Source organism: Typopeltis vanoorti, chromosome 6 (genome assembly GCF_054136105.1).
Source record: "Typopeltis vanoorti isolate ZY-2024b chromosome 6, IOZ_Tvanoo_1.0, whole genome shotgun sequence".
Taxonomy (NCBI): Eukaryota; Metazoa; Arthropoda; class Arachnida; order Uropygi; family Thelyphonidae; genus Typopeltis; species Typopeltis vanoorti.
The window spans coordinates 112,995,462-113,008,889 of NC_143554.1; the positions used below are offsets into that span (position 1 = coordinate 112,995,462).

At 34.4% G+C, this 13,428-nt stretch overlaps 1 protein-coding gene across 3 annotated transcripts in view; it reads left to right on the top strand.

The window, feature by feature from the left end:
* The window catches only part of LOC150105819 (homeodomain-interacting protein kinase 2-like), a 325,632-nt gene that overhangs the window by 221,557 nt on the left and 90,647 nt on the right, over window positions 1–13,428 (top strand). For all 3 annotated transcript variants that reach the window (XM_090394360.1, XM_090394362.1, XM_090394361.1), the window contains exon 18: window positions 9,165–9,433. In XM_090394360.1, coding sequence (XP_090250486.1) covers window positions 9,165–9,433 — 269 coding nt within the window. The remainder of the gene's footprint in view (window positions 1–9,164; window positions 9,434–13,428) is intronic.

The following is a 13,428-nucleotide window of genomic DNA, read 5'->3' on the forward strand; positions in this document are numbered from 1 at the left end:
GAGGTAGAGAGAGAGTAACCTCCCTATCGTTTAATTAATGTACTTTGTTATTAATGTAAATAAATGTGTTTTAATTATATGTCAACAGAGCACCACCTGATCTTTTATTTTACAATGCACTGTTCCTAAATAAACTTAGATCTGTGAGCGGGAAACAACTAAGGCATTAAAAGTGAGTTTAAGTACTTCAGAACCACGACTGTTTATGTAACTTTATTGAAGGAATTTATGCTAGTAAGAGAGAGATCTATTGGATGCATTACTAAGTCTTATGCCGATAGAAATACTGGTGGTGCAGTCTTAACAAATAAATTTTCCAGTGTTCATAGGCATACGACTAGTAAATATGAAAGGTGAATAAACCTAGTACGCAATAGAATAAGTAAGAAAGGTTACGAAAGCAAAAGCGCACTGCTAATTAGAATAAAGATATTAGTGCTGTAACCAAACAGGCTTACAATATACGCATTAGACATTCATTCATTACACTCTCTCTCCCTCTCTCTCTTTTCTGAACCCTTGCTCAGACATGACACTAGTATAAGTTTACTGGATTTTCCTATAATGGAGAGGATCAAATGAGGTTTAAAAAAAAAAAAAGAAAAAAAAAAGTGGTTTGAAATCAGTAGGACATTTGAACTGTTTAGGACCAGAGAAATTCTTATATAGCTTTATTTAAGTAAAGGTGATTTGTCCAGCCAGAGGGGTAAAGATTCCTGCCCTCACCAAAACAGACAAACCAGCCACAACATCAACCCACATGATTAACAAACATAAATATTGGCTCATGGCCTAAGTTTACTCTGGTTTTAATTCTAACCATTTCCAGCCTTCCAAGACTGTAGGAATTGACTCTTTACTGTACCAACTTATCTTTATATGGGATGCAGCTTTCATATTACATGCCATATTATATTTCATATTACTGCATCAAAGTCTTATATAAGATTTAGGATCAAGCTTATTATTATGTCCTTGGCTTATTGGATATTAGGAGAATTGCTTGGATTTGAAAGCTTCCGTCATCATGCACCAAGCAAATGGCATGCTGGTGTTATTATAAATAGTATGTAGCCAGGTGCTAGATAAGCAGTTTACAATTATAACATGATGTTTTGTTAATGTTAACCTCATTTTGTAATAATTATAATAATGAAACTCTACATACAAATCTATAAATTTTGTTATACTTTTAAAAGTTTATACAAATATAAACTTTTTAGAACTATAATAACATTATACAAAAATAGAAATTATAATAAGAGAAGATAAATGACAACTAAGAATATTAAAATTTTAAATAAATGTCAATAACAGCATATCATAGTAAGAGTCTTCATAGTGAAAGTAGGAGAAGAAATCTTAAATGCAAAAATGTCAGCGTACTCTTGTTGCATTGTTTACTTTAGAAACCTTAAAAATATCACTGGTCACTGCTAAAGATTTGCTTTGGTTTGGTTTGAAAGTACATCAAACTAAATTCAACATCAGATTTGATTAGCATCAAATCTGATGAGCTAGGGAGGAAAACACTTCCAGGTGTAGGAAGTATGTTTACACTTTAGCATCAATGTGTCTTAGATAGGTTTGACTCTCAATGCATTATGACTGCTGTAGTCTAGCTGCTTACTATAAAATGGGAAGATAATAAGTAGGCCTCATGTTGAATGTTTAATGGAATGAAAATAGCACAAGGAATGAATTAAATAACAATTTATTGCTTCCAGTATTTTGTTGAAGCTTCTGTTGAGTGAGGACATTTTGGAAATGTGTTGCCGGTATTCTTCCACATGAAAAAAACAAATGGGATAGAAATAATATATTGATTAAATGAGTAGAAAGGCTTATGTGTTAGCAGTACACTTGTTTATTTAATGGTATTAATTCACAACACAGAATATAAGAAAATAATTATTATTTATTTCACTGATTTATAATATCTCACTGCTAATATATCCAGCATCTTCAGAGCACAAACACAGTTTGTCACAGTACACGAAATGCAACAGTTGGGTATAACAGTAGAACTACTTTAAAAAATTGGAATGGACAATGCAAGGAACTAAAGTCCTAATTGGCCCATCTGTTGTTAGATAAAGAGAGAGAAAAAAAAAAGTTATTAATTTGATCTTAAAATGACTGTCTACCAGATTTTTAGTAAATTGATACATCCATACTTGTTGAGGTTTGGAGAATGATTTAAAACTGCTGCTGATTCTGATAACAGTCTGTGTGACTTATAATGACTTCTGTGTAGCACTTTTGTTTTCTTCCATCTGATTCTGCGTGAAGGGATATCCAAGGCATGGTCTGGTAGTCCCGATTTCCATAGTGATAGTGGCAAATGCATTTTTTATATTCAAGCAGATGTCAACAGTTCTTCCTGTCTGCCCATAGTAAGCTAGGGTACCTCATATACCCCAAGATGTGATAAAAGAGAGAGAGTTTGTCCTTAGGTGAACAGATGAAAGTTGCCAATTTGATATATGGTTTAAATGTGGTGCATAGTCTAGATATCTAGAGTGCTGAGCTGATATTTATTCAGCACTCTCGATGTTCCCTAAATGTATGGGATGGTAATAGTTTCTCTGTAGTCTTGTATATTAGTTAATGAAGCAGGATTTTTAGGGAATATAGTCATTGGCTAAATAATGATGATGGTCTATTATTTGGTATGTAGACTGATCTTATAATAGTATGTACATTTTGCTTTCATATTCAGCTAGATTCATAACCACAGTTGCATTACCTTTGTCTGCTTTTGTTATTACAATATTCTTATTAATGTATATATATCTTTTAAAGCACTGATTTTTTTTTTTGGGGGGGGGGTTGGATTGGATTAGGATGTTAGTTACATCCAAACAAATGTTATTGGCTATAACTGGAAGCAGGTTGTATATTCCCCATTCAACGAAAGCATTATTTTCCCCATTGAAACTTGCCTAGTTGTAACAAGTTAATTAGAAAATTAAGAAAATAAATAATATATTTACTTAGTTGCTTATATTTTGTTGGTTTCTACTCGGTGTCATCAGAGGACAAAACAGTTTGTCATCACGTACACAAACAGCAATAATTAGTTCATAGTAGTAAAAGTTTAAAATTGCAATAGACAACATAAAGAATTGAAGTCCTAATTGGTGCCATCTGTTGTTGGATACAGAGAGAGAGAGGTTGACAAGTATTAATTTGATTTTAAAATTACTGTCTCCCAGATTTTTAGTAAATTCATACAGTCATACTTGTTGAGGTTTGGAGAATGTTTTAAAGCTGCTGCTGATTCCAAAAACAGTCTCTTTCTGACTTGTAATGACTTTTGTGTATCATTTTTGTTTTGTTCCATCTAATCCTCTGTGAAGGAGTGTCCAAGGCATGGTCTTCTAGTTCTGACTTGCCATAATTGGAAGATGCCAACACATCTTCCTGTCTGTCCATATTAAGCTGTCACAAGTACAAGGCTCTTCATATATTACTGGATGTGAATCAGGAGAGTGTCTGTCCTTAAGTGAATAGATAAGGGTTGCTGGTTTGATATATGGTTTAAATGTGGTGCAGAGTTGGTTATCTGTTAAGCACTCTGGACATCTTTTCAAATGTCCTGAATGTATGGAATAGGGACAATTTTGTTATGGTTTGTGTATCAGAGAAGAGAGGAGATTTGAGCGTAGGATATTTAGTATTTTCTCCATTTTTGAAGGATATTATAGCCTGGTTTAAAAAATGTGGCAAAGATAGGAGAGTTTGGTAAGAATAGTATCATTGGAACAAATAGCTCTGACTCTGTGTTTTAGTGTGTTTAGTTTATCATACTGTATTGCTGAATGATTGCATGATTGTTTGTGTAAATATCTTCCAATATATGTGAGCTTTCTGTAAATAGAAATGGATAATGAACCACTTGGAAGACGTGACTAGTGTATCTAGGTAGAGTAGATAGTTATTTGATTCCTTTTCCATTGTGAAGTGTATTTTAGGATGCATCTACGCCATGTAGCCAAATAGCAAACGCACACTACATGGCACAGCTAAATCACTGGTTTGATTATAAGTATTCTATATACAAATTAGCCTGGGGAAGGAGCAAACCCATTTAACATTTAATTGGTTGTACATTTTTTTTTTCCATGAGAAATAACTAGCACATACTGTTATCATCATCAAATTCCTGATATATATCTTCAAGGTGTGTACAGGATATGATAGTACTACAAGAAAAATTTACATCATTACTAACTTTCTATCTACAATTTTCCTCCAAATCAGTCTGTTACCTCTCAAGACTCCAATATTATCAGATCTTATATTTCTGTCTTCTAAGGCACTTTTTATTGTATCAATTCACCTATATCTTGGTCTTCCTCTGTTTCTTTTTTTTTCTGCCAACCACAGAACACTTGTTTTGCTAATCTTTCCTCTCCCATTCTGTTTAAGTGACCATACCACCTGAGATTAGCTCTGCTCATGCATTCCTGGATGCTGACAATGTCAAGTTGTTTTCTAATATCCTCGTTTTTAATATATTGCCATTGATGACATCTGTTCATACCCCTAATCTTTCTCAGGACTCTCATATCTACCATCTCTAGTCTTTGGTCAAGTGTTTTATTTCTAACCCAGCTCTCAGATCCATAAGTTAAAATTGGTTTGAACACTGTCTTATATACAGCTAATCTAGTGTTTTGGCTAATTTCTCTCTTATTCCATATAAATTTATTCAGTTGACTTCCTACCATATCAGCTTTGTTGATTCTGTTGTCTATTTCCATATTTAATTTACCATCTTCACTAAAAATCGTGCCTAAGTAGCTGAAATGTTTTACTTGTTCTATAGGTTCTCCATTCACAATGCAGTGTATATTTTTATTGTTTCTGTCTGTTTTCATTATCTTTGTCTTTTTTAATGCTGACCTTCATACCATATCTATTACAACAGTTATTCAATTTAGTCAAGGAATCTTGCAGACTAGTAGCAGATTTATTTAGAAGTATAACATCATCTGCATAAAGCAAAGAGCTGAGATTAACATCTCCAATTTTGATATCAGGTTTAATACCACTTTCCTTCATAATGTGATCCATGTAGATAATGAATAACAGAGGGGATAATGTACATCCTTGTCTGACACCAGATTTAACATTAAACCACCTTCCTGTACTTCAATTCTAACTGCTAACTTTCAACTCAAATAAAGACTAAGTATTGCTTGATATAATGTCCCATTAACACCATATAACTGTAGCGTTTTGAATAGCTTTTCTCTTGGCACTTTGTTATATGCCTTTTTCAGATCTACAAAACTTAAATACAGATCTTTGTTATATTCCCATGATTTCTCAACTATCTGTTGTAAGGTGAAAATCTGATCTTGACAGCCTCTATTTGGCCGGAATCCAGCTTGTTCTTCACCAAGCTTCTCTTCCACAATCCTTCTCAACTGTTTCACAAGTATACTTGCATATATCTTACCAGGAACACTCATAGTGAAATATACCTCAGTAATGAAATATGGAAAGAGAGAAGCTATTCAAAATGCTATAGTTATATGGTGTTAATGGGACATTATATCAAGCGATACTTAGTCTTTATTTGAGTTGTAAGTCAGCAGTTAGAATTGAAGTACAGGAAAGTGGTTTAATGTTAAATCTGGTGTCAGACAAGGATGTACATTATCCCCTCTGTTATTCATTATCTATATGGATCACATTATGAAGGAAAGTGGTATTAAACCTAATATCAAAATTGGAGTTGATAATCTCAGCTCTTTGCTTTATGCAAATGATGTTATACTTCTGAATGAATCTGCTGCAAGTCTGCAAGATTCCTTGACTAAATTGAATACCTGTTGTAATATAATTATTACATCGTTTTATTTCCCTTTTTTATATATGGGTATTATGAGAGCTCTACTCCAATCATCTGGAATTCGTCCCTCTGTCCAGGCTTTCTGAAGTATGCAGTGCAGCTCCATACTTGAGCATTTCTGGTCGAATATCATCTACTTCTGCTGCTTTTCCACATTTCAGGCTTTTGAGAGCTTTTTCTACTTTAAGTATGGATATGTATTCCAGATTGCATGTCTGTTGAGGTTTTTTTTTTACCACTGTGCTATTACATACTGCATACTGTAAATTTGAATAAATCAAATATATGGTGGGTGGGGATTTGAACTTTATCGATTCAAGTGTCTCGGTCATGGTATATTAGTAAATAGTGAAGTAAATAACAAAAGTAATCATTATGTTACAATTTTAAACTGTTTCCCATTATAAACTTATTGTTGCTGTTTCCATGCTGTGAAAAACTTTGCTCTGATAATGATGCCAGGTAGAAAATCAGCAAAATATCAGAAACTAAGTAAATAAATATATTATTTATTTATTTGTTAGTGCCTTGTGTTGTGAATTAAATCCTGATCAAAACTCACCAATATAAGCCTTTCTAATTGTCATCATCATCATCATCAAATTCCTGCCATGTACCCTCAAGGGGTGTACAGGATATGACAGTACTACATGAAAAAATTACATCATTACTAACTTCCTATCTACAATTTTCCTCCAAATCAGTCTGTTACTTGTCAAGACTCCAACATTATCAGATCTTATATTTCTATCGTCTAAGGCACTTTGTACCGTATCAATCCATCTATATCTTGGTCTTCCTCTGGGTCGTTTTCCTGCCAACCTGGCAGAGAACACTTGTTTTGCTAATCTTTCCTCTCCCATTCTATTTAAGTGACCATACCACCTGAGATTAGCTCTGCTAACGCATTCCTGGATGCTGACAATGTCAAGTTCTTTCCTAATATCCTCATTTTTAATATGATATTGCCATTGATGCCATCTGTTCACACCTCTAATCTTTCTCAAGACTCTCATATCTGCGGTCTCTAGTCTTTGGTCAAGTGTTTTACTTCTGACCCAGCTCTCAGATCCATAAGTTAAAACTGGTTTGAACACTGTTTTGTATACAGCTAATTTAGTGTTCCGACTAATTTCTCTCTTATTCCATATGAATTTATTTAATTGACTTCCCACCATACCAGCTTTGCTGATTCTGTTGTCTATTTCTATATTTAATTTACCATCTTCAGTAAAAATTGTGCCTAAGTAGCTGAAATGTTTTACTTGTTCCACAGGTTCTCCATTCACAACATAGTTGACATTTTCAATGATTCTGCCTATTTTCATTGTCTTTGTCTTTTTATTGCTGACCTTCATACCATATCTATTACAACAGCAATTGAATTTAGTCAGAGAATCTTGCAGACTTGTAGCGGATTTATTTAGAAGTATAACATCATCCGCATAAAGCAAAGAGCTGACATTAACATCTCCAATTTTGATATCAGGTTTAATACCACTTTCCTTCATAATGTGATCCATATAGATAATGAATAACAGAGGGGATAATGTACATCCTTGTCTCACACCAGATTTAACATTAAACCATCTTCCTGTACTTCCTTCAATTCTAACTGCTGACTTACAACTCAAATAAAGACTAAGTATTGCTTGATATAATGCCCCATTGACACCATATAACTGCACGTACTGAATAGCTTCTCTCTTGGCACCTTGTCATATGCCTTTTCCAAAGCGACAAAACTTAAATACAGATCTTTGTTATATTCCCATGCTTTCTCGACTATTTGTCGTAAAGTGAAGATCTGATCCTGACAGCCTCTATTTGGCCTGAATCCAGCTTGTTCTTCACCAAGCTTTTCTTCCACAATTCTTCTCAACCGTTTCTCAAGTATACTTGCATAGATCTTGCCAGGAACACTCAGTAGGGAAATACCTCTGTAATTCTCACATGCAGTTTTATTTCCCTTTTTATATATGGGTACTATGAGAGCTCTGTTCCAATCATCGGGAATTCGTCCCTCTGTCCAGGCTTTCTGAACTATGCAGTGCAGCTACTGTAAGACTTTTATACCACGATACTTCAGCATTTCTGGTCGAATATCATCTACTCCTGCTGCCTTTTTCACATTTCAAGCCTTTGATGGCTTTTTCTACTTCAAGTATGGATATGTATTCCTGACTGCATGCCTGGTCAGTGTTTTTTATCCCTGTGCTGTCATCACTGCTTGTTATCACTGCTTTCTATTTGTTTGAAAGAAAAAGAAATCCTATATACAGTAAGAACTTAGAATGCATGGAGTTGTTCCTTAGGGGAATAAATAACACCACTATTTTTAACTTGAAAGCATTACAGAGATGGTGTGTTTTTCAAATTTTTGCTGTTTTTTTTCTGATGTTTCTTGGACATAGGGGCTAGTGATCACATTTGAAATTTCACTAATTTTGAAACTTCTGCTGGAGTATGTATGTATGTATGCTAATCTGCTAGTACAGTAATAATTGATCTTTGATATGGGCCATCATGCAGTATTGAAAATGGCTATAAATAAAACTAAAGGGTTATATTTTTGATTGGTATTATTATTGTGTTATACATTAAGAATTGTTATGTTGATGTTATGTCAGTATGTTCTGTTTAATGTGATAAATAGTTTACTGCAACAGAGTTTTACTTTATACAGTAGTGAATTATTCACCTGAGGAAGTGTGGCAAACTGTTGCTGAACTTATTCCCATTTATAAATAGCCTGTAGTATTTGCTGTGTTTTACAAAATTTAATTTTGTTACATTAATTTAAACTTGATGTTAAATAATGATGACTGTCAGTATTTAACTCTTCCTAGTCAAGACATAGAGTGAATTTGGCAAACACTTGATGAATTTGAGTTCTTTACATATCTGTTACACACACACATACACAAAAAAAAAAAAAAAAAAAATTCCAGAAGCAAATATTTTGTTATTGGATTCACCTTCTGCTGCAGTGAATATTCCTACATTATATTTATTATTCCTGTGATTCAATTATTATTGTATTTAGCAAGTACTTGCAGACATATATATGTTGTTTACTGTGAAACATCTTGTTGGCATTGCTTTCCCAGTTTCTGCATAACAAAACATATGACATTTATATGAAACCTTTACTGAGATTGATTCAAAATTCTTTTAATGAATTTATTACTGAGGTTACTAATTCTTTGCTGATTATGCATTTTTAAATTTTTATTTATTTTGCATCTATAATCTCATTAATTTTTACAAACTTTTTATTTTATTGTTGTAATTGCAGCCAGCGGCTTCTCTGAATGGTAATTCCAATTTACAGCAACCAGTTAACACAGTAGGTATTGGTACAAAACATCCTCATTGCACAGTAACTGCAGATTGTCAATCACAACAAATGTATCATAAAATTCCTACAACAGCCCACTGTTCATCACTTAAAACTTTGGCTACTGGTCAATCACAGCAGGTCCATCAGAAGATACCTACAACACATTGCTCATCTTTTAAAACCCTGCCTTCTGATTTATCATCTCAGAGACAGAACAAAGCCAGGTAAATTTTGTTTAGAATTTATTCAAATAACATACAAAGAGTGATACAAATAATTGTGAAATTTTGTGATTATTATTGAAATAAATTTAATAAAATAATTGTAATTATGTTAAATTTAATAAAAATTTAGCACTTAATAAAATTACTATTGAAAAGCAAGCATTGTTCAGTAAAATAAAAAGCTGTTGTGTTCTGTGTTTTGATCGCTCTCTCTCTCTCTCTCTCTCTCTCTCTGCAATCTCAGGCCTAGTTCCTTGGAAGCTGAAAGCTTTTGATGCTCACTCTCAACATCCTCAACATTGGTGAAATGCCTTCTGTGCAGGATGTGATAGTCAGATGGTACTAGTTGTAGACTGTTGGGTTAGGAAGGACTTTTACCTTTTTATGTGACTCCCATCCAAAAAAGCTTGTAAACCTAGTACATTAGTACCATGGGTAGGATATGGGTTTGGTTTCTGTTTTTATTAATTTTATATATGTTTTATGTTTTTATTTATTTTTTACATAATCCAGAAACCCTGCTATAAAGACCTAACACGGAACTGGCAATGTGTCTGAGTAGGCTCCAATTTAAGTCTCAGCACTGGTAGAGTTCCAAGGGGGCAAGAGGGCAAAGACTGCAGTAGCAAATTATAGACCAATCAGTATCTCAGGAGTGATTTTAAAAAGATTCAAAAAGTTGGTCAAAAAGAGAATTCAAGAATGGATGGAATAAGAATATGATATTCTATAAGGGTCAGCATGGCTTTGTGAAGGATCAGTCATGGCTAGGTAATTAACTTTTTATAATAGAATGACAGCTGAGTTGGATAGAGAAAATGGCTACATGATGATTCTGCTGGATTTGCAAAGGCATTGAACCGAATACCGCATGTAACTCTGTTGTGCAGATTAAAAAAATAACAAATGTCAGTCATGGCTAGGTAATCCCAAGAAATGTAAAGTTTTGCATTTTGGAATAAATGGATTACAGCTATGTACCACATTCGTGTGACTGTACTATATATGTATATATGTGCTATATATAGATGAAGCTTAATGATTTAGGTGTAGTGCTAGTCAGAGTTGAAGTTTGGAGGACATATTGCTAAGGTAGTTCATAAGATTACTTGGCTATTGAAGAATTCACAAATAAGTAGAGATGAGGAAGTTGTTATTCCTTTTTATAGGACCATGATACATTCACATCCAGACTACTGTGCTCAGGTCTGGTCTCCTGAGTTTCTTGGGAATGAAGAAGTGGTGGAGAGGATTCAGAGGCGAGCAGCCAAGCTGGTGAGTGGTCTGTGGAATGTTCCCTATAAGGATAGATTGAGGGTGTGTGGACTGTAGAAGTTGGTTGATAGGCATAAATGAGGGGATATGATAGAAGCATTTAAGTTACTTAAAGGGTTTTATAGGATTGATGCAGGGGGAAATGTTTCAGTACTTGGCTAGAGGGGGGGGGTTAACAAGTGGTCATCCCCTGGAAGTTGAGTAAACGTGTGGTTAGTAGGGGTATGAGGGATTAGATTTTTTGCTTGGAGAGTCGTGAATGAATGGGTTGCCAGACTCATTTGTGAGTGTTTTGTTTGTTAATGGATTCAAGGAGAAGTATGATAGATTGTGTGTATAGTGTGGTCTCCCTCAGTGAGTCTTTGGGCTCCATAGAGGTGCCTGTACAATATTTTGTTTGCACATAAGAACATGTTCATAGTAGAACGGTTTTTTGGTTATAACAGATGAAGTTACATTCAAAGGTTATCTTAGTGGGTATACTATTGGCAAGCTCAGTAAACATAGCACAGAATTATTTATTCAGCAGTCCTTTTTTATAATTGTGTTTAATTGAATAAGACTACACTTTGAATGGGATTTTGAAAGTTTATTTTTCACTTGGTTAGACTATAATAAATTTAGTTTAATCCTTTATCCAAGTGTGAGCAAACAAAGTTTGCGCCTGAAAATATCTTCAGGACTGAGGTAAGGTAGTGAACTCCTTGTCTCAGTATCTCCCATAATGCACAGCACATGTCCTTGTGGACATGTATACTGCTATGCATTAAGGGGAGGGGGGGCACTATTAATAAAAGTGTAAACTTTATCATGTAGTACTGTCATAGTAACCTGAACACCCATTGAGGATACGTGTCAGGAAATTGATGACAATAATATCATGACAAATCCCATTCAATAATAAATTTAGTTTAATCCTTTATCCAAGTGTGAACAAAGAAAGTTTGCACCTGAAAATATCTTCAGGACTGAGGTAAGGTAGTACAACACCGGGCAACTCACAGCAAAGGTGGATCAAGCTCTCAACTCCTTGTCTCAATATCTGCCATACCTCAGTCCTGAAGATATTTTCAGGTGCAAACTTTGTTTGCTCACACTTGGATAAAGGATTAAACTAAATTTATTATAGTCTAACCAAGTGAAAAATAAACTTTCAACATCTTTCTCTAAATCCAGAGTAATTTAATAATAAGGTAGCACACCTTTTAGCAACTCCTTAGGTAAGGATGACCTCTCCTATTGTTTCTGCCTTAGTATCTCCACTCAACTATCTCCACTCCCACTGACGAGACCTCAATTAAGGTCTAAACTGGTATGGGTAGTGCCCCTCCCCTTAATGCATAGCAGTAGACATGTCCGCAAAGAGATGTGCTGTGCATTATGGGAGATTCTGAGACAAGGAGGTGAGAGCTTGATCCACCTTTGCTGCGAGTTGCCCGGTATTGTACTACCTTACCTCAGTTCTGAAGATATTTTCAGGCGCAAACTTTGTTTGCTCATACTTGGATAAAGGATTAAACTAAATTTATTATTGAATGGGATTTGTCATGATATTATTGTCATAAATTTCCTGACACGTATCCTCCATGGGTGTTCAGGTTACTATGACAGCACTACATGATAAAGTTTACACTTTTATTAATCTTCTATCAACAATTTTTCTCCAAATTAGTCTATTACTTGTCAGCACTCCAATCTTGTCATACCTAGCATTTTGTACTTCTAAGGCACTTGTGACTGAATCACACTTAAACCTTGGTCTTTCTCTGGGTCTCTTTCCTGCCCCCCCTTGGCATCAAACACCTATTTTGCTAACTTCCTCACCCATTCTATGATTCCATCAGTTCACTCCCCTAATTTTTCTTAGAACCTTCATATCTGGGTGTCTATTCTTCAATCAAGTGCTTTATTTCTAACCCAACTCTCAGATTGATAACTTAAAACTGGTTTGAATGCTGTCTTGTATATTGCTAGTTTGGTGTTTTGGTTAATTTCTCTCTTATTTCATATAAATTTATTTAGCTCGCTATCCACCATACCAGTTTTGCTTATTCTGTTGTTTATTTCCAGACTTAACTTACCATCTTCACTAAAAAACTATGCTAAAAATTATTGCTGGTTTTCTTTCCAAATTTTTACAGCTATAATTCAGTTAAAGAATCCTGGAGACTTGCCCTTGATGTGTTTACGAGTACATCATTATCTGCATAAAGCAAAGAGTTAAGTTTGACATGTCCAATTCTGATATCAGGTCTAATGCCACTTTGTTTCATAATGTGATCCATATGGATGATAAATAAGAGTGGCGGTAATGTGCATCCTTGTCTTATCCCTGATTTTATTGTCTCATCCCTGACCATCTTCTTGTACTTCAATTCTAACTGCTGACTGACAACTTAAATATAGACTATGTATTACTCTGTATAATGTTCTATTCATCCCATGTAATTGTAGTGTTTTGAAAAGCTTTTCTCTGGGCATCTTGTCATATGCCTTTTCCAGATCTACAAAACTTAAATACAAATTCTTGTTATATTCCCATGATTTCTCAACTGTTGGTTGTAAAGTGAATTTCTGGTCTTGACAACCTCTATTTGGCCTGAACCCAACTTGTTCTTCTCCACGTTTCTCTTCCACAGTCTTTCTCAATTCAAGTGTGCTTGCATAAATCTTACTTGGAACACTTAGTAGAGAAATTCCTTTATAATTGCCACATTCAG